The sequence below is a fragment of the Jaculus jaculus genome, chromosome 3 (assembly GCF_020740685.1).
Source record: "Jaculus jaculus isolate mJacJac1 chromosome 3, mJacJac1.mat.Y.cur, whole genome shotgun sequence".
Taxonomy (NCBI): domain Eukaryota; kingdom Metazoa; phylum Chordata; class Mammalia; order Rodentia; family Dipodidae; genus Jaculus; species Jaculus jaculus.
The window spans coordinates 111,251,124-111,274,018 of record NC_059104.1 but is presented as its reverse complement, the minus strand read 5'-3'; the positions used below and the strand labels follow the sequence as shown (position 1 = coordinate 111,274,018).

The 22,895-nt window shown below is 37.8% G+C and overlaps 1 protein-coding gene across 4 annotated transcripts in view; it reads left to right on the top strand.

Moving 5' to 3' along the window:
* Positions 1-12,349, top strand: part of Gria4 (glutamate ionotropic receptor AMPA type subunit 4) — a 390,107-nt gene extending 377,758 nt beyond the window's left edge. The window contains exons 15-17 of one of the 4 annotated variants that reach the window (XM_004652937.2): positions 2,930-3,044; positions 4,998-5,132; positions 9,937-12,349. In XM_004652937.2, the coding sequence (XP_004652994.1) occupies positions 2,930-3,044; positions 4,998-5,132; positions 9,937-10,101 (415 nt within the window). In that variant the 3' untranslated portion in view covers positions 10,102-12,349. Of the gene's footprint in view, positions 1-2,929; positions 3,045-4,997; positions 5,246-9,936 lie in introns of all 4 variants that reach the window. The other 3 variants (XM_045145193.1, XM_004652938.2, XM_004652939.2) reach the window with 3 other exon arrangements.
* Positions 12,350-22,895: the final 10,546 nt, after the last annotated feature.

The following is a 22,895-nucleotide window of genomic DNA, read 5'->3' as shown; positions in this document are numbered from 1 at the left end:
AAGTATGCATAATAATAAATGAAGTATATCTAAATTGCCAACCTGATATCACCCTTTAAAATCAGGCTATTGGAGTGAATGCTAGAAGGGACAAAGAAGCCAAAAGAAATAGGAAGGTAGCAGAGAAAAATTTCTTAAAAAGTGATTTTGTCTTCATTTAATCCACAGTTTTATTATCAACTGTCTTTTCAAGAAGAAACTTACAAAAGTTTCTACTGACATTTCCCTTATTTTTTCTGTTCCCATTCTCTCTTCAGTACACTAAGAACTCCTTTTCTCAGCCCACTGCACTCATGAAATATAAGCTAACATAATTTCCCTATACCTGTATTAAAATAAATTAACTTAATTAAATTAAAAGCTTTGATGAACTCACTTAAGGAATTCTTTTTTTTTTGTTTGTTTGTTTTTTTTCTGGTTTTTCAAGGTAGGGTCTCACTCTGGTCCAGGCTGACCTGGAATTAACTCTGTCATCTCAGGGTGCCCTTGAACTCATGGCGATTCTCCTACCTCTGCCTCCCGAGTGCTGGGATTAAAGGCGTGTGCCACCACTCCTGGCTTAACCTAAAGAAGTCTATCATGAAGCTAAGGCAGGAGAATTTCTTGAACCAGGGCTACCTATGCAGTAATAAGTCCCAAAATAAAACAACAAAATCTCTTTATAGTATTAATTGCAAGAAAATGCTTCTTTCCCCAGATTGAACATAATGTAAATGTAAAACCTTTACAGTTCACTTCTTCAGAGTCAGCTATTGCTGGTAAACACTGTGATACAAAGATGAATACTATGTTGTAGTTTTGCTATCCAAGAGTTCAGTTTACAACTGAACGCACAAGTCAACTTGACAATCACTCCTTTCATGGAGATGGGGAACTGAAGTATTGTGGAAGAGGAATGGTATGGACAAATGAACTTGAGCTGTGTTCATTTTAGCACCCCAATAAGTATATCCTCAAACTCATGTTGTCCTAGAAGGTTAACCTGTGTTTATGCTACGCTTTAATTTAAAAATAACAAAAAACATAGTACTCCAGAATCATGAAAAATACCCATAATTTCTTAACTGGATTAATAAACTTAAGCCATAGTAAATGACATAAAAATTACATTGTACTCTGAGGCCTTGTGAAAAAAATAAGAAACCTATTTTATAAAAATTTGCAAAAGTAATATTAGGGGTATATAAGTTTCCATCTAGTTTTTAACATGGAAACTTAAATCAGAAACTTATTTTCTGAGCTTTCTGCTACATGTTTAAATGTATAAGCTGGGCTAGAGAGATGAATTAGTGTCTAAGGTGTTTTCCTGCAAAGCTAAAGGACCCAGGTTTAATTCCCCAGGACCATGGTTAGCCAGATGTGCAAGTGTGAGCACATGTCTGGAGTTCATTTGCAGTAGCTAGAGGCTCATTTCCTCTCTCTCTTTGTCTGTCAAATTAATTAATTAATTAATTATTTTAAATGCATAAGCTATGAAGACAGATTGTCATAAATTCTGATTCATGTGATGCCCAGCTGTATAACTACTTGAGTTAAATTCTTTCAGTCTTGCTATCTTCATTTATTAAATGCCATTGATAGTAATAAAGATGTAAAGTATTTTCCACAGTGTTGGGTTTACAGTAAGTAAATCATTATCATTATCAGTACATGACCTAGTTGTATAGCTGGGATTCTGGGAATAATATCTTAATAGCTAAACAAAAATAAATGCTGTGTCTCACCAAATGGATTCCATATTCATTAGAAGCAGGTAACAGATTACAGCACAGACAGACAAAGTGCCAGTGACAGCCTTAAAAATGGCCAGAGGAATACAGGAAGTCTCCAGCAAAAGGAAACACAAGCAAGTAGCCATAATGACAATAAGTACACAAGACCTTAGGAGTTAGTGTTTCTCACTCATATTCTTAGATTTCATACTCCTATGTAACAAAGAAATTTAGGAGAATTCTTCTATTACTCCAATTACTGAGTTGAGTGGTAGCTGACATCTTCCTCCCTGAGACTTCCAATCCTATATTTAGTATTGAAAGAATCAAAGATAGCAAAGAAATGTTATCCCTAGCCTGCCATTTGGTAATTTATTTATAATAACTTTAATTATTGTTGCTTTTCCATGTACTTGGATAATAGCAATATGGTTGACTCGAGAAGGATGAAAATTGCACATTATTTAGCTTCAATACTATAATGTAGAAAACAACAGCATAGGTTTATACTTTAAAATAACAATGTACATATTCTTCTAATAACAACCTTCCCTGATGTAGGTGCAGTGACACACCTTTAATCCCAGCTCTCTGGAGGCAGAGGTACAAGGGTTGCTATGAGTTCAAGTCCAGCCTGAAACTACAGAATGAGTTTTAGGTCTTCCTGGGCTACAGTGGAAGCCTGCCTGAAAAAGAAAAACAAAGTGGCATGATGTGGGCCATTGAATCACTAGGTCTTGGATGAAAGTGATATGGAGTCAATTTATTGATGGATACTTGCTACATACTGTTATGTCATAAAGTACAATCTCACTAGCTACATCATAATATATACAAGGAGAAAAATCAGTCTGGCAAATTGAGGTCACTTCCATTAATTTTGAAAGCAAGAAGCTTCTAGATTTCCAATGACTACCACAGGTATGTGGGGAAAATTATAGCTGTTCTAAGAAATCCAGTCCAGGCCAATAGTTTTGGATTCACAGTAATTGCATACATTTTATTTAAAAATCCTCCCTAGCAGTATGTGCCTGTTACCTAAAGCGATGGAGCAGGCCCCAGTTTTATGTCTGATTCTAAGCCTGGGCCGACAGTACAAGACATAGCGCCTGCTGTGGCCTCTGCTCCGTCACTTTGCCATGCGATTCTGATGTAGTTTTACTTGAATAACATAAAATAACATATATAATGTTATTTATGTTATTTTCCACGTGAAGAACTCCTGTAAACCTTGCCGTTTTGAAACTCAGTGAGGCAGGCGTCTTAGACAAGCTGAAAAACAAATGGTGGTACGATAAAGGTGAATGTGGACCCAAGGACTCGGGAAGCAAGGTCAGTCTCTGCAGTTCGGGGTCTCCTCTTATGTTCACAACAATATATGGGAGCAATGTCAAAACCATATGGAACCCTTAACCCCTGAGCATTTCTGTCCATCCAGCCACTGCCTCAGTTAAAAATACCATCAATTCAAACCATAAGCGCTGCCTTCTCAGAAAATAATGACCTGCTCCCCAATATTAAGGATTTAAAATTAACTAAAATTAACTCAAAATAGGTAAAATAACAAAATTCTTTATGTTATTCTCAAACTTACGTACCACTAATAAGAGTAGAGCTTTTCTTTCTTGGCTACATTGTCATTTTCAAGAAAGAAACTATGAAATGTTTTATTTCAAGAACCAAGTCTCAAAACAGGAAATGGGAAATTGATCAGCAGTTATTCAGAAACAAAAGATGTTGACTATTAAATAAATGCTCACTGTGAAGTTCAGTGTACTGTCACAGCATTCCTCTGTAGTTCAAAGAGGCCCTGTGACATTGGGGGCTGACATATCAACATACTGAATTTTCCAGCTCTAGTCTCTCAGTGGAAATCATTTTAATAAATCAATGTTGACAAATAGTGTCCTCAAGTTCTAAGGTCTCTTGTTCCAGGTTTCTTTTTAGAACAGTGCAGAAAACATATAGACTGTTATCTGTTCAGTAAAAATAGTTGGGTTTTTATTCTAAATGAAAAGGAAGAAGTTATCAGTGACTCAAAATGATAGCTACATTAATAAGATATATTTGAAACTGCTCTAAAGCTAGATTTGGAGATTTTTGGAATTCTTGGTTTTCTTCCTGTATCTTGTTCCAGACAGTAAACAAATTATTGGTTATTAGAAACATTAAACAAATGGTTGGCTTAAATTGGAGTACTTCAACTAATTTAAGAAAGGGACAAATGTTAATTGGGCCCTTTCCAAGCCTTACACTTGCATTTTGACCACTTCTATTTGCCTTTGAACCAGAGGGGAATGTGACAAGCTTGACCACTTAATGAAACAATTATTTCAAACCTTGATATAAAGATAAAGAGGAACATAAATAATTGAGAGATTACTTTTAAAAAAATATTTGAAATTTTTTACCTCCTCAATTCATTTGTGTATTTTTAATAATTATCTTTAAAAAGTTACAAGGCAATCATGGTGGCACACACCTGTAATCCCCAAATATGGGCAGTAGTAGCAGGAGGATCAGGAAGTGAGGCCAGCCAGCCTTGGCTATTCAGGGAGTTTGAGGCCAGCCTGGGCTACAAGAGAGTCTTTTATAAGAAAAGCAATTAATAATAATAATAAAGTTTAAAAGTGATATATTATGCATACATGGTTATTCCCATATAGTATGTCATATGCTAATTATCATTGTTCATGAGATTTTTCCTTTCAGGCATAACAAAAAGAACAAATGATGTGTGCCCTAATACCATGTCATTTGTATATACTTGATAAATTAATGATGAATAAAATATGATAATTAAAGACCCACAGATACTTAACTAGGAAGTGTGGTGTTAGACTTATTCAAGAGAAATCATAAACACTAAAATTATGTTTTATAGGAAGCAAAGCCCAAAGAAGTCCCTTTTCCCATATAATTGGATTTTAAATGTTATTTTCAAAGTCTACACTAAGCCCACTTCTGCCTCCCTATGTAATATATAAATGCTTATACATTGATAAGTATGGTGGTTTTCATTGCATATTTCCTAATAATAAAATGTTACAGATTTTATTAAATATAGTTTCATACAACTTATTGATGGTCACCATAATTTCACTTCTCCTAAGAGCTATATATGCCTTATGTTTAAATCTATAAATTTGCATCAGTGGCTTATACGTGTAAATAATTTCTATTTAAATTGAGCATTTCCTATATCTGGCTATTTAAATTTCATGTGTAGTTACATTTGGGATGCAGTATTTCCTTGGTTAATGGAAGTGTCTTTATCCTTCCCAGGACAAGACGAGCGCCTTGAGCCTGAGCAACGTGGCAGGCGTCTTCTACATTCTGGTTGGAGGCTTGGGCTTGGCAATGCTGGTGGCTTTGATAGAGTTCTGTTACAAGTCCAGGGCCGAAGCGAAGAGAATGAAGGTGGCAAAGAGTGCACAGACTTTTAACCCAACTTCCTCGCAGAATACCCAGAATTTAGCAACCTATAGAGAAGGTTACAACGTATATGGAACCGAGAGTATTAAAATTTAGGGGTAGGACTTAGGGCTGATGACAGTGAGTTGGGGGAATGCATCCTGTGAACACAGTGTTGTGACCTGTCTGTCCAGTGGTGGTATTGCTTGCTTCTCATTAGAGCTTTCTATTTTTGGAAACTTCAGTGCACAGTGGTTCGGTTTTCTTTGGCTGCAGATGTACTGTTTGAAACTTTATGTTGCCAATAGATATCTGCATTGCAAGGCTCAGAAAGACAAGGACAGGCTAAACTGCTCCACGAAAAAAAAAATGATTTAAACATAATTACCTCCTTGAAATTTGGAGAAAATTGGAAATTAGATCTGGACTTTCATAGGCATAAACCAGGCAAATTTCTGTGACAAGTCACATTTAGGATACATGCTAACAAAGTAACTGCAAACATTGTTTGGAATGATTAAAAGCCTAGAAAGCTGCCTGTTTCTAGTTTTCTGAAGAAATAATACATATGAAAGCTCCAACACACAGTATGTACACAATAGTTTTAATATTTGTATATTTATTTATTTGACAGAGAAAGAGGGAGACAGAGAGAGAGAGAGAGAGAGAGAGAGAGAGAGAGAGAGAGAGAGAGAGAGAATCGGTGCTCCAGGCCCTTTAAGCCACTGCAAACAAACTCCAGATGTGTATGCCCCTTGTGCATCTGGCTAATGTAGATCCTGGAGAATAGAACCCGGGTCCTTTGGCTTTGCAGGCAAACACCTTAACCACTAAGCCATTCTTCCAGTGCCACAATAGTTTTAGCTCCTAATATCAGTTCTATTGCATTGGCCACCCTTCTATATTTTAAAAGAATTCCTGTTTGTTTGTTCATCTGAGAAAAGTTCTTAAGCCAGTCCTTTCAGTGGTAGCTCATGTCAGGATTTTAACTACAAGGCACATTCACTATATGAGATGCAGCTTTTATGTTCACAGTATCACCGAGGTGAATGGGCATTTAAGGCAATTCAATAGTTTCTCTGTCAATGTCCATAATACACATGTTCTAAAGGAGGAATACAGTAACAGAGGAAATACTGTAGTGAATGGTTAGGTACGTTTTTCCCATTTTCCATTTCAATTGCTTTTTAACAAGCTAGATCAGCTCCTCTCACATCCTCTCATCCTGTCACAATAAAACAATATTGTATGCATTCAGGGAAATATAAGAGATGGAAGTTATTTTTGTCAGAATCTAAATGCCCACTTCTTTCCTCTAATAATGGAAAGTGGTTTTAAAATAAGACTTGAATGGATTTGCTATTGTTCTTCTAAAATCAGAGTTTGAGAAATCCATTTTCTAAAATTATATATAACAGCCCAGTGAATTGGCTATTTCTTGTGATTACATGATAAATGAGGCTTTGAACCTTCAAGAGACCTTTAGTGCTTGATGTGAAGTCAAAACAGCCAGTGCATATTTAATAATACACACATATGATGTGTTTCATTCTGATACTTATTGTTGATTTCTTAAAAGAAAGAACAAACCCATCTCAGTTTATTATGATATAATTGCATTTTCTCAAAATTTCGTAACCTGTTGAATGAGAACTCCAACTTGGTTCTTTCTCAACTTAGTGAAAAAATTAAAATTAAACCATTAATTAATTCAATTAAAAACATGGTTTGGGGGATAGTAAGCATGCCTTCTAATGATATAGAACCATTAGGAAATTTTCAAACTAAGGTGGCATCAAAGTATTTGGCCATTAGTAAAAGGTTTTCATATTAACTTTGCAGAGTAAAGAAATTCTCCAAACTGAGAAAAATAATTTTCTGGCCTGTTTTCAGAACTGATTAATTGGAATGCATTCTGAGATGAATCTTAAAAGATACCTTAAACATAGTTTTGTATATTACTTGTTCACTGATAATGATTTTCCTTTGCTTACTTATTCCAACCATGATCTAATCCAAGGGTGGGGAAGCAAAAAAAAAAAAAAAATTCAAAATTTTTGAAAGAAATATAAGGAACTATCATGTATTACAAAGATGTGGGAAATTATTGTAAAGAGATGCAAATGCCCAGGTCAGATACATGCAACTTACACATAATAAGGTTTTAAACTCAGTATCTGGCATTGATATTGACTACATGAATTGCTTTTTTTAAAAAATTTATTTATTTATTTAGAAACAGAGAGAAAGACAGATAGAGGGAGAGAGAGAGAATGGGTGTGCCAGGGCTTCCAGCCTCTGCAAATGAACTCCAGACACGTGCGCCCCTTTGTGCATCTGGCTAACGTGGGACCTGGGGAACCAAGCCTCGAACAGGGGTCCTTAGGCTTCACAGGCAAGCGCTTAACCACTAAGCCACCTCTCCAGCCCCATGAATTGCTTTTAAATCTCACTTTAAACCTTTAAAGTAATACATTTTAAATAAAAACAAAGTATTTGTTCCCTAATATTTTATTTAAAAGATAGTGGTATTCAGAGTACATGTGATCTGTACCTCTGGAAAAGACATGAAAGTAAGCAGTTATTACCTTATTATCAATACAGAATTTTTTTTAAATACTCTATTTAGCCTGTTGTAATGGCAAATCCCTTTAATCATAGCACTTGAGGCACTGGGGCAGGAGGATTGCTGCAAATCCAAAGCCAGCTTGGGCTGCAGAGAAATACTGTTTCAAAAAAGGTTGAGGGGATGGAGAGATGGCTTAGCAGTTAAGGTGCTTGATTGCAAAGCCTAAGCCATGTTCAATCTCTCTCCAGATCCCATGTAAGCCAGACTCACAAAGGTGAGGCAAGTGCAAGGTCACACATGCATACTAGGTGGCATGAGCATCTGGGGTTCAATGGTAGTGGCTAAGGCCCTGGCATGCCAATTTTCTCTCTCTCTCTCTCTCTCTCTTCTTCTTCTTCTCTCTCTAAAATAATAAAAAACAAAAAATACAGGTGGAGAAAGGGATATATCTGAAAGGGTTAAGTGATTCCTAGGCAAGCATGAATACCTAAGGCCAGATGTAAAAGCTGGACATGGTGGCAGGCACATGTTACCCCAGCTCTGAGGAAATGGAGACAGCAGGAACTCTTAAGACCTGCTGGCTAGCTAGTAAAGCCCAATCAGATGAACTCTAGGTTTAGCACCAGACCCCAGTCTCAAAAATTAAGATAGAAGAGTGATTGAGGCACCTGAGTTCAACCTCTGTTCTCCACACACATGCATATACTAGGTTCACATGCAGCCTCACACATATGTGTGGTCCCCCATGCATACAAAAGGTTCTATTTACCATAATTATTCAAATGATTGGCAAGTTAGATTATGCCCATAACCTCTAAATCAGAATCTGAAATCTTCACTACACAGTAGAAATCTACTTAATAGTATAGCTAAGGAAGGAAAAAGTATCATCCCATATCTTAATATTCATCCACTGAAAAAATATGTACTGCATGGCCTATTTGGTACCAAATTCAAGTTAAAAGTTTGATTTCAGGAGACTCATGGGAGATATTTAAGTAGGAGTATTATTTCCCCTAAAATTCTCATTGTATGTCCATTGTAAACACAGGAGCTCCAGTGTGTCAATGAAGGATGTATCCTAACTCTCACCTTGTAGGTAGGAATTCCTTTCTGTGGCCATTTATAGCTGTGTCACCTTCACCTTGGTTTTCATCATAGCTATGTCAACACTAGCCATTTGACCTTGTCTTTTTAAGTAGGCAAGGTAAATGAGTTCTAAGTACCTTTTACTTACCAGTTTTTAATAGAATAAAGAAATTCCATTACTTTAATGAATAACTAATCTATTATTTAAATTCCAGGTCAGACCAAATGCAAACATGGAATTTCCTAAGAAATTAGATAAGCTTAAATAGCAATACAGAATTAAATTCATTATGAGTCATGAGAGAGTTGAGGTCTAAGTCAGAAAGGAACTTAAAGAGTATTTCCTCCGTTCTCCTCTTAACTTTAGAATTCATTTGCTTGAAAGCATTTAGAGGCAGTGACTGATCAGGAATTAAATTTACATAATCATACTGTGGTGTTTTCTGCTGCCTGATAAGTCAGGAACTAGGAATTTAATGAGAACTCAGAGTTCTGACCCATATACTGTCAATATTAGAAGTTTTCCAATGATAATGTGGTTCAGGGCATTATCAAACATACCCTGCCTTGGTGCACCTTCTCTAAGCATGTGAGCTCAGCTTTCCCGGCAAGCATACAGTGAGCTCCATCACCAACTGTTCTGTTCCAAGTCGTGTCTGTAAATTCATGTGAGTGAATGCAAGTGTGTGCACAGGTCTGTGTTGCAAAAAATAAAACTTTATACATATAGCTAGTTTAGGCTTGTCATGACTTAACGATCTAATCTTGCATTGTCAAGAAGGCATTCTCTAACATGAAAATACTGACTTAGAGAATGTTGCCATAGAGGAGCTTTTAAGTCCCATTGAAAGTATTAATTTACAGAGCGAGGCAAGTTAAAAGATGCCTCTGGCCCAGATATGCTCAAAAGACAAAATCAGTTTTCATGCTTTTAGAGCTAGCTTTTAAACAGGTAGATCTCAAACTGCAGACTGATTCTTCAGAGCAGCTGAGCTTTTCTTCCCCTCCTAAGAGTTTTCCTATGACGAAAAAAAAAAAAAATGCAGATGTCTAATTCTTGATATCTTGGTGTTTGTTGTGTCATATGTTGTGGAAGAAACAGAAACTTCATAACACCGGGCATCCTTTCTGTTTCCTTTCCATGCAACCCAGCTGACCTTTTCTGAAGCCATAAGAAACAAAGCCAGACTATCCATCACTGGGAGCGTGGGAGAAAACGGCCGCGTGCTGACGCCCGACTGCCCCAAGGCGGTTCACACGGGAACTGCGATTAGACAAAGTTCTGGATTGGCTGTCATTGCATCGGACCTACCATAAAAACCAAAAAAATAATTGAGTGCCTTAATTAAACTGTGTTGGTGACTGATGGAAACGCAGCCCCGAAGGACAGGCCCCGCAGGGTCTCTGCTCAACCAACCCTGTGGCTGAGCGCGGGAAGTACGTCGTGAGCCGGACAGCAGCAACATGTGCATGAGTTCAGCTCGGAAACCCAAACTCAGATTTTATATCAGGAAAACTCAAATTTAGGTTTTTTGGGGGAGTGGGTGGGGGGAGCTGGGATGGGTATATTAACAGCAACAAATTTCACTCGAGTGGACTTAACTAATCAGACTTGCCAAATAGAGCATTAAACTGTGAAGTTCTTGCTCAGAAAGGCCTTGGTCACCATGGAAAAGAATAAAATAGTTACAGATGTCAAGGAATATGCTAACCCATGTCTCCAGAACACCCTAGCAGTCAATGGGACAATCTCCAGCTGAGACAGCTGATCACTGAACTGTGACGAGAAAATAATACTCAAACATGTAAATCCTGTGAAAAACAAAATTTAAAGGAAGCATTTACACTTACTTTGGAGAAAACAAATACTGAAACATGCTTGCTTTTTAACTGACTTAAATTCAGTAGAGGACAACACGATTCTTTTTTCTAACCATCTTAGGGAACAATACATTGCAATAATTGATATAAATGCCATCACTGTAATGACTTTAGAGACTTTTTAATAAAAGTTATTGGTCATCTTGTTCGCTGTAATCTTCACACTCGAGTTGGTTCACGAATTGGATTTGTGTCACTATCAGGAACGAAAACAAAGTGAAGAAAACATGACATGAAATCATCTGTCTGTGATGTAGAATCCAAAATGACTACGGGTCACTCATGTTATTGCTATTATTTATAACCTTGTTCTGTGTACAAAATTGTGGTTTTTGTACCCACCAAAAAGAATAAAGTAACAAATGTTCTTATCGTATCTACAGAGCTTAAATTTTTTTCCTACAACTATAAAGGATCTTTGAGAAATTCTAAGACTCTCTGAGGGATTATAAGAGTCAAGAGGTGGGCCATAGTAGAAAATGTAGCTATCCTATATTATTTCTGCATTTAAGCTTTCCCTTTTTTTTACAAACCTTTGGCTCATTTGTTAATGAATTAAATTGTCGAAGATGGAATCCTTGAGAATGAATCATGTCCTAACAGCAACATACTCTGTAACTGTGTATTGAAATTTACTGTATTTTGCTCCATAAAATTATTTGTCTCATGTGATTTCACCCTTCATTCTTTTTCCATTTAAATCATTTCAAGGTAATAACAATAGTTTAGAACAGGCAACAAGTAGATGGTACTTGTTTTCACTGAGAAATTGTGAAGACAATTCTACCATGTTTATTTAAAAAAGGACACTTTGCTATGTATGGACATGGTTCAAGATATTAGGTTCATTTGAAATGATCAGTACTATAATACAAAGAAAAAAAATCATGGACTTAAGGATCTCAGCAAAAAGCACAAGTTAGGATGATACTCAGAGTGTGATCTTGAAGGATGAGTAGAAGTTTCACAGGAAAGGTGGCCAGAAGCTAGTGCACAAAGCCAGTGGCTTGTGTCGCTGCCTTGCATGAGGGCTGTGCGCAGCGAGATGGGCTGGTGAGAGCACAGGGTCTGCTGATACCATGGAGGCTAAGCTGGAAAAGGTAGATGACTAATCTTCCTTTAGTGCTCATGATCCCCATTCAATCTCTGTGCTTTAGTAAAAGAAATCTCAAATGGTATTAACCTGGTAACATATGTATACACTGTCCCTCAGGAAAAATTACAGGTTTTTGAGGTAATAATTTCCTTCATGGTCTGGTCCTTAATTATTGCTTCAAACACTCCCATCACTCCTACCCAAGCCTTCAGCCAGCAAATGAACTTCCACAGTAGCACATGTACACTGCATATACTAATTCTTCAGTCTACAACTCCCTTCTGTTTCCTCTGTATCTAACTTACACTCATCCTTCAACACTCAAATTGAATGTCCTGGGAGGATTTCCATGACTATTTACAACCCCCTGCCTATGAAACTGAGTTAGGTGCCATTCTTAATGTTTTTTACCCATCACAGCACTCACCACACTGCATTGTAATTGCTTGTGTACTTGTCTGTAAAACTACTAGACTGTAAGCTCCTTGAGGGCAGGGACTGTGTCTACCTTGTTCACAGTTGTATCCCCAGCACCCAGCACAGTGCCTGGCATATTGTAGGTGCTTAATAAATATTTGTTGAATGAAAGAATGAGTTGGATTGATTTAATTTAGTAGAAGAGTATATCAACATTTTTCTTCATTCACACTTTCTAGACTGTATATTAAGTATAGAATGGGTCAAAATGAAGGTTGAGTATAGTTGATGTCATGATTGATTGATTTGGAATACAGTCTTGCTCTAGCCCAGGCTTACCTGGAATTAGTCTCAGACTGGCCTCAAACATGCAGATCCTCCTATCTCAGCCTCTCAAGTGCTGGGATTAGAGGCATGTGCCTCCACTCCAGGTGAGTTATGACATTTTAAAAATATTTTATTTGTTTACTTGAGAGGGAGAAGAAAGGAAGGACAGAAGAAGAAATAGAGAATATGAATGTTCTTACCAGGGCCTCTAGCCACTACAAACAAATTCCACATGCATGTGCCATTTTGTCTCTCTGGCTTTACATGGGTACTGGGGAGTCAAATCTAGGCCATCAGGTTTTATAAGCATGTGCCGTAAATCATTGTGTGATCTTTCCAGCCCCCCATAATGTTATTTTCTATGTCAGTATAAAAAGTGGCTAAAAAAAAAAAAGAAAGATTAATTGAAAGCTAGGCATGGTGGTGCATGCCTTTAATCCCAGCACCCAAGAGGCAGAGGTAGGAGGATTGCCAAGTGTTCAAGGCCACCCTGAGACTACATAGTGAATCCAGGTCAGCCTGAGCTAGAGTGAGACCCTACCTTGAAAAAAAAAAAAAAAAGATAATTTGATAAATTTTCTGATCTAATAAGAAGGTATTTTGTATAATTATATATAGCATAATTTGCTTAGCCAGAAAACTGTATAAGGAAACTAAAGAACTCAGAGCAAAGGTTTGGCTTGGCTTCTAGATATTCTTCTAAAATAGCTTACATTTAAATTTTGAGTAGATCTGTATTATAGGTAGAGTTATATTTTCATAGAAAGAAATAGTTTTGCTAAAAAAGTTTTAATTTTACATTCATGAAAAGGAAAGCTTCTCTGCCCAATAAATTACTATTAAACTTCAATTTGTAATTTTAAAGCATGTTTAAATTAAAACACTTGATTCCACAAAGTTGAAGAACTCAGCAACCTAGTAATAAAGACCATCCTGAACATCTCTGGCAAAACCAACTTTGAAGCTACATCAGGCAGATAAGTATACACAATGACCACAGTTGAAAAATCCAAAGAGAACCCCTTAGGTTCACTCAATTCCATAAGAACTCATTAAAAATGACAGTCTCACCTACTTCAGACTGCTGTGTACTTTTTAGTTAGTTATGTGTCCCCTGGTGCTCCACCTACAGAATACCAACTAATTCTTTTTGTTTCCTCAATGTAAAGCACATACTAGGTAGGTATTCAATATTTGCCACTGCATAAACCCAACTTCATATATTGTAACTACCAGTGAGAAAAGAAATGTCCAAAAATTTTGTCAGAAAACAGAATATCCCAAGCTGTAATGCTAAGTATTGGCAATAGTAATAAGAACAAATTAAAAGTCATCTTGGAGTCTATGAGAAGGCAAGTTGCATGGAGTCATCTGTTTTATGTACATTATTACAATGCTGTTGGAAAAATGTGTCTGTTCTCTCTCTCTCTGTCTTTCTGTCGCTCTTTCTCCCTCATTCTCTCTCCCCCTCACATGTATGTGCCCTTGCAGCACCCTATGTGCTGGAATTCAGTTAGGGTCCCTCACCTATGGTGGCTAGAATTGAGTGTAGGATGTTCTACTCCATTGCTCTTCTGTGTAGTCCTGTTTTTAGCCTGGGTCTCTTTTTGGTACTAATTATAGACCTTGGAGACTCCAACAATTCTCAGATCTCTGCTCCCCTGGGAGACTGGGAGTAGAGGTGAACAGAGCCATGTCCAACTGTTTACTTGGGATCTGGAAATTTGAACTTGGCAGTCACAGGCCCCCTCAGGCTCTCCTGCTTGCACAGAAGTACACCTAACCACAGAACCATCTCTCTAGCCCCAGTATTCTATTTTTATATTGAAGCATAAAGTACACCAGAATCATTGTTTCCACAATCATCTTCACAGTCATTAGGACTCAGCCTTGTACAGAAACCTTAACACTTCCAATTGAGTTTTTATTAAAAACCCGAGGCTCAACCCAATAGATTTACTTCAATGTTCATGTCCTTCTTGTTCTCAGCCTCATATCAAAGTTATTTCAATAATTCCTTTCCTGTCCACATTCATCTCCCAATACTAATCAATATGCCTCTTCCTTCTCATTTGTCTTACCACTGTGAAACATGCCCCTTGTCAACATTCTCTCCAACTCCCTCAGTACAAAGTAAAAAAAACTGTCATCTTCAAACCTTCCCCTGAGAGCTGTCCAAACTTCTGACATGTTTCCAAGTACCACAGACCTAAAAGGAAAAGGAATAGCATTTCTTACAACTACACCTCTTATCACACCCATAAAAATTTCTCTTCATAACACTGTATGTTATCACTGGGAATGGTGGTACTTGTCTATAATCCTAGCACTTGAGAGGCTGAGGCCATAGATTGTGAATGTGGGGTTAGCCTGAGCGACATTGTAAGTCCCAGAACAGTCAGGGCTTTATGGCAAGGCTCAGCCTCAAGAAACTAAAGGTAAAAAAAGTTGAGTGTGGTGTCACAGGTCTTTAGTCCCAGCACTTGGGAAGCAAAGGTAAGAGGATCGTCGAGTTTGAGGCCACCGTGAGAATACATAGTGAATTCCAGTTCAGCCTGGGCTAGAATGAAACCCTACCTCAAAAAACAAAACAAACAACAAAAAAAAAAACTTTTTAAAGAAACTGTCTAAGTGATCTACCCATGCCAGTAACATGAACTAAGGATCTGCCTACATATCTACTTTGTTTAGTGACTTCTCTCAGTCAATGCTCCAATTCTGTTAAGAACCATGAATATCTTTCTAGTGTACCCCAAGTTTAATTATCCTAAATTCAATACATATGCTCCACATTATAGTCCCTTGATTCCACACTGAATTTTTCCTGTATACTCTATGAGTCATTTGTGTGAAGGGACAAATAGCAGACCTGTAACCCCTCCACTCACTGTTGACCTCAGGATAATGACCAGCTTCTCTTCTATAAATAATGAACTTGAGAGCTGGAGAGATGACTTAGCAGTAAAGGTACTTGCTTGCAAAGCCTAAGGACCCATGTTCTACTCTCCACATCCCACATCCCACATGAGCCAGATGCACAGTGATGCAAGCATGCAAGTTCATACATGTGCATATGGAGTTCAACTGCAGTGGCTGGAGGCCTGGGTATATCAATTCTCTGTGTGTCTCTCTCTTTCTCTCTCTCTCTCTCTCTCTCTCTCTCTCTCTCTCTCTCTCTCACACACACACACACACACACACACACACACACACACACACAAAACATACACACTTAAAAAGGGAAGGCTGTTGGGCTTGCCTCAAAAATGAATACATTTAAGGGCTGGAAAGATTGCTCCATGGTTATGGCACTTGCCTGCAAAGCCTAGCAACCTGGGTTCAGCACCCACAAAAACCCAGATGCATAAGGTGGCACATGTATCTGAGGTTCATTTACAGCAGCTAGAAGCACTGGTGTGCCCATTCTCTTCTCATTCTCTCTCTCCCTCTCCCTCCCCCACCTCTTTCTCCCTGGAAATAAATAAATAAAATATGTTTTGAAAAATGACCTTAAATCTTTTATTTAACCCCACTAATTGTCTCCATCACTTAACAGAAATGTTCTTCCCAGGGTTACTAGTAAGTATAGCATAGACAAACTAAATATGTTAATAAAATGAAGCCAGTTGAGTTCTTCACATATTGGTATAGATGAAATTACCTCTTCTCTCCATTTCTCTCTTTGCATTTTCTCAGTCAGTTTTAAACTATTCCACATCCATTTCTGCCAGCCAAACATCTGCCAATTCTAGGTTGCATACTGTGTCCCTTTCTATTCCACGAGTTATATTCCACCAGGTTGACTTTACTGTTGCAGTTACCTTCCCATTGCTAAGGCAAAGTACCTAACCAAAAGCAGCTAATGGGAAGAAAAGATTTATTTTGGTTTAGTGATGAGCAGAAGCTTCATGGGGAAAGAAGAGCAGATGATGAATATCAATCACCTACTTGCCAAAATCAGGTGGACATCAGCAGCAGGAGAGAGGGCCAGCTAACATCCACAAGCTAGGGGTAATAAACCTCAAGGTCCACCCAATCAGCACACCTATCCCAACAAGGCTACACCTCCCAAATTACCACCAGCTGGGGAGCAAGCATCCAGAACATATAAGAATATGGGGAACCCTTGATTTAAACCACCAGACTCACTATCATCGAGCTGTCTATTGTCACCTTAACATTATTAGCAGAAATCTTATCATCTACTCTAGACCCACATATTCATTTTGTTATTACCTCCTTTTTTGTTTTTATTTTTTCACAACACCATTGAAACTTGTCAAAACTCATCTCTTACTCTTGCCTTTTTCCCTCCTCTTGTACCCCATTTCAGTGACTGGCACAACCACTGACCTAATCACCCAGATTATAGACAGGATTCATTATAGAACCCAACTTCTTCATCATCCTCATATTTTCAATTGCTTGAATCTCCTAAATATCATTTTACATTGCTCCAGGAGCCTCATCCATGCCGTAACTGACTTAAATCACAGACTTATAGTTTCTCCCTCTTATAACAATAGCTGTCTCCTAATAGATGCCCTTCCTTCTTATCTCATTTGTATTTGCCTCTAGTCCATCTTGCACATGGCAGTCAGTGATTTTCCTCAAAGACAGTAACATCCTATCATCTGTACATAATAACTCAACATCCCTTTATGAGGCTTGTTAACATCTCCAGTATCCTTCCTTACCTACTTTCAACAACAAATAAGACCAAATTATCTACAAAGCTAGTTTCCATAATCCTTCACATCTTTCCTTTTGAAGTTTTGCCAATCATTTCTTTTAATTGGGCTGTCCCTGTTTCAGAGATGACTCTCAACTAAACAAACTAGAACAAAACACTAGATCAGTGAATTGAAAAGTGAATTTATTAATAAGTAGATACTTAATATAAAGGATGCTAGATAGTTTCTGAAAGAACAAAGAAAGAGATTAGATCTGAAGGCAAAGCTGCCAAAATCAATTACCTTAATTACGTCAGTACTGACCCCAAAGATATATCCAACTACCAGTGCAGACGTATAGCAATATTCTCCACAGGGTTATTGAACAAGGGACATAGATGCTCCAAGTCCTGTTTCTAGCACTTCTGAAAGCAGAGTGTCTGTGAGCATGCTCCATGACCTTACCTTCCTAGAAAATGGACTCCATGACTTAATTCCATGAACCTCGGGAAAGGATCACCTACCAGGACTGTGACCTGACAAGGAAAGAGGCTGGGGAGACCAAGTGGTGGCCTTCACTTTAGGAAAGTGAAGTAGACAAAGCATCAAAAATGTAATGGGATGACAGGCAAGAGAAGGAGAGCCGGGTGTGGTGGCACATGCCTTTAATCCCAGGACTCACTCAGATGGCAGAGGTAAGATAATCACTGGAGTTTGAGGCCACCTTGAGACAACATAGATGACATAGTGAATTCCAGGTCAGCCTGGGCTAGAGTGAAATCCTACCTCAGGGAGAAAAAAAAAAAAAAAAAAAAACGGTGAACAACCACAGACCTTTTATGCCTAATTACTATCCAAACAATAAGAAGTATTACTAAAATTATATCCTTGAGTAGGCATTCACAACTAGTCTCAATTTGGAAAACAATTGTGTGTGTGTGTGTGTGCGCGCGCACGCCATGGAGTTGCCTTTAAAAAAAACTTATATTACTTGGCCACTTTTATAAACTGCACTTTATCTCTGGGCTCTTTATTTCCAATGAGTTATAGAAAGAACACATTTGAAGATTCAAAGTCAGACAAAACTAATGGTAAATCCTTGCTCAGGCAGCTACTCCATGGCCTCTAGAAAAAAAGGTTGTCATTTCAAATGTAAAATGGAAACAATAATATCGAGGTTTGGCATTGCTGTGAAGGTGAGAATGTTTCTAAATCACTCATCACAGTATGTGGCCATCCAAGATTAACAAACAAAACTACATGTATATTTCATCTCTGTTGCCTTGGGATTCTGCCTTTCCCTAGAAAATAGAAACTTCTAAGAAAAATCACTTTTATCCTAACCATAGAAAAATTCAAAGATTCATAACTTTTTTGTGCTAATCAGAAAACTGTCCATGGAAGCCAAACCAATAGAATTTCAAACATTTAAGGAGAAATGGGAAACCAGACAGGTTCAAATTTGGAAGAACTGAAGCAATGCTATACTGGACATAACACCCATGTATAAGAAGGAATGTTTTAGGACACTAATAAATTCTTAAAGACCAAGTACCTTTAGGGTCAGGAAATCATCACTGGCTAGATGCTACACTGATATTGTTCAGCAAGCTACTAGGCTGGGAAGAAAAAGTCCCAACTAAGATCAACTAGTTCTGCTTCTATGAGGTACAAGAGTAGAAATAATGAGAAGTTCCACCTCTGAGACCACTGTAAAGATCAACTGCTGAAGACCAAGGCTGAGGGGCTACAGGGGAAACTCCTAGCTTGCTTCCATCATATTGCTAGTACTAAAACACCTCCTTCTCACACAGAAATGAATGAAAGGAGAGTTTATGAGCATGGAGGGAGGCCACCACTTGGCAAATGCATGTGAAAATTACTGTAAACACATGGGAGGGGCAGGAACACTGAGGAAAACCCCTTTGGCACGTAAGTGTCTCCAGTCATCACAGGGCAACCACAGCACACTACCAGGTACTTGCTGCAGAGGGTGAGGCCCACAATCACAAACCCCAAAAGCCTCTTAGCTCTTACCTAGATTTACTGAACTCCCACAAAACAAAGTCCTGACGGAACTCAACTCAAGTTTCTCCAGTTCTCCTACTTCCAGCATTAGTATTTAATAAAAATTATAGCATGTACACAAGAAAGCAAGAAAAAGAATCCCAGATCAAGAAATAAAGCTAAAAACAGAACCACACTCAGGTATCTAGGTGTTGAAGCCATAGACAGGAATTTTAAATGGGCAGAATTATAAAGTGAGTCTTGTATATCACCTCTTTTTTTACACTTAACCCTTGTTGATTCATACTTCCTAGGAATGGGGAATAAACCATTCAATAAAAACAAGGGTTGGAGAGATGGCTTAATGGTTAAGGCACTTGCTTGTGGAATCCTAAAGACACAGGCTCAATTCAACAGGTCCCAAAATAAACCAGATGCACAGGTGGTTCATGTGTCTGGAGTTCATTTGCCGTGGCTGGAAGCTCTGGCACTCCCATTCTGTCTGTCTCTCCCTCTTCCTGTCTCAAGCAAAAATAAATTAAATATATAAAAAAATAACAAAAGCATGGGCTGAAGAGATTACTCAATGGTTAGGGCACCTGACTGCAGTCTAATGATCTGGGTTCAATTCCCCAGTAAGCACATACAGACAGATGTACAAAGTGGTACATGCATCTGGAGTTTGTTTGCAGCAGCTGGAGGCCCTGACATACACATTTTCCCCCCTCCCCTGGCCGTGTGTGTCTGTCTATCTCTCTCTCTCCTCCCTCTCTCTCTCTCTCTGCTTGAAAATAAGTAAACTATTAGAATAAAAGCCTGGATTGTTGACCAACTGAGATCTAATAAACTCTACTAAATGACAATTTCTGATTCAAGTAAAAATTGATCCAAACACTTCTTTTAATTCTACTATAATTATATATAATACTATATTTACTATATATTATAGTATAATGATACTAGTAATAAAAAAGACAAAACACATTTCACAAAGAATAAGAGAGCTCTAGGGATGCACATTTCATGAGTTGTAACTCATAATTTGGTGGACTATTCTGTGATTCAACTGTCATTGAGTCATCCATACCCCTATTATAAGTAACCACAATCAACTCACTGGTTCACTAAGGTAGACTTGGGTGGATCCATTTCTTTGCTCTCTGATCAGTGCTCAATCTGGAATGAATATACATTTGTTCATTTCTCCCTAGGAAGAGTCACACAACATATAGAATATTAAAGTAGTTGAAAAATTAAAGAAAAATGAAAATAGGTTTAGTAATTCAACATTATTATAATTTAAAATACTTAATTCTATAATTTAAGAGTAGCAAATTCAATTCACTAATGGTATTTTTCCAAAATCTAATTCATTATATATCTTTTCAGTTAACATATTTGACATGTTTCACAATTTCTCATGAGCTAATAAAGAGATTAATTTGACATACTGAAACTTCATTTATAAGGTGCCAGTTGTAAATCTTCATCTATTATTTTGTAATAAATTTTGTTATTTTCTCACCAAAGAGCTTTGCAATATTTATTTTAGAGAAAGGAGTGTTTGTGATAGCATTCTCCCTTGACATATGGGAGATCTGGATTTAGTTTGAAGCCTGTTTGGTTCTAGGCCAAAGTACCAATGGGTCTGCCTTAGTATTTGTAAGAAATTGTTAAACCTGAGGACAGTTTCTCTAGATTCAGAAAGGCTACAAATGCCAGATCATCAAGAATACTGTACAAGTGGCAAAAATTAAAAAAATATATACTAAATATAAGTGAACTTGTAATGCATGGACAAAAGTAGAAAGTTCAGAATAGGGAGAAATTTGCTGGTATAGAAAACTGAAAATTCAGAAATAGCTCCAATGTCAAGTGAGGCTACTCCAAGAGTTCAAAAGGGTATCATTTAGTACTCAACTTCTTTCTTCTCTGGGCTCCTTGGTAGACTTTATAAAGAGGTTTCAAGACTGTCCCACTAAATATAGCAAAATGAAATTACACATCTCTGTGGGGAGTTAAGGTGTGTGTATGTGTTGCTTATGTCTTTGTATTTGTAGGTACACACATGTATGTGCATGAAGGCTCATAGACAATTTTGGATGTCATCTTTTGGAACAATATCCATCTTGTAGGCCTGGAGCTCACTGATTAGGCTAGACTGGCTAGTCAGCAAGCTCCAGGGATCCTCCTATCTCTGCCTTCCGAGTGCTGGGATTATAGACACATCTTGGCATCTTACATGGCTACTGGGCTCAAACACAGGTAATCTTTCTTGTGAGACAAGTATTTTACATACCAAGCTTTCTCCTCAGACCAGGAGTTAAGAGGGAAAGTGTAAAAGCATTTCATTTCCACATAAATTCAACAAACACTTATGTTTCATTGGTTCTGAATGTATTATGTAATTCACCTTGAACATACCACTCAGATTCCAGAAAATGGGATCTTTGGAGAAGTTTGAGTCCATCGTATACCAGCTCTAGAGGCCTGCATCAAGTCAGGCCCACCTGAACTATAAAGATGAGAAATGCAGTTATCAGTAAAAACCCAGTAAGCCCATGAAGAAAACATGGATGCCAGGTACTCAGGGTATAGTGTTTTGGGTTTTTTTCTTGTTTGTTTGTTTTTCAAGGTAGGGTTTTACTCTAGCCCAGGCTGACCTATGTAGTCTCAGGGCAGCCTTGAACTCACGGCAATCCTCCTAGCTCTGCCTCCCAAGTGCTGGGACTAAAGGCTTGCACCACCACATCCGGAAGAGTACAGTTATCAATTAGCACTTTTCACATTGCCGGTGCCAATACTTCCATCACTGTAGTAAAACATTTATGATGTCTCTTCTTTCCATGGCTTTACTACACCCATTTAAGAATGCTTATAAAAGTAGACAAATTATGAATGTGTATTTTAGTAAGTGGGTAGACAGAAATTATTTATACCATGGTCATATTTAGGCCTGCATTTACATCTTGATCCACAGCCCCAGTGATAGTACTCCAGAAGCATGCTTAGAAGAGGTACAGTGCTAAACAGGAAAACCATCCTATTATCTATTACATAAATTTTCACCCAATTTTTCATCCCATTTTTTTTTGTTCTTGTTGTGTTGTTTTGTTTTGTTCTTTGAGGTAGGGTCTCACTCCAGCCCAGGCTATAGTCTCAGGCTGGCCTCAAACTTACAGTGATACTACTACCTCTGCCTCCCAAGTGCTCGGATTAAAGGCATGTGCCACCATGGTTGGCTGTTGTTACATAATTTTGATAAGAAGTAAAAATAAGCTGGGCGTGGTGGCGCACGCCTCTAATCCCAGCACTCGGGAGACAGAGGTAGGAGGATCGCCATAAATTCGAGGCCACTCTGAGACTACAGAGTTAATTCCAGGTCAGCCTGGACCAGAGTGAGACCCTACCTTGAAAAACCAAAAAAAAAAAAAAAAAAAAAAAAGAAGTAAAAATAAAGCAGTACTAAATATATTTCCCATAATTTTCAAGTAAAACATTTTCTAAACAATTGAAAAGCTTGAGCTTATTTTGGTAATCACAGCTTTATTATTATTATTGACCCTCAGTCCCATAGGCTGCAGAGTACATAATTAGCAGGTATGAATTAAGACTTTTGCCATCTTATTTGCAAAATCCACAAAAGTTAATAGGCCGATGTCAGGACACTTTCTTTACTGAAGAAAATCCTCCTGATGACACAAGGCAGG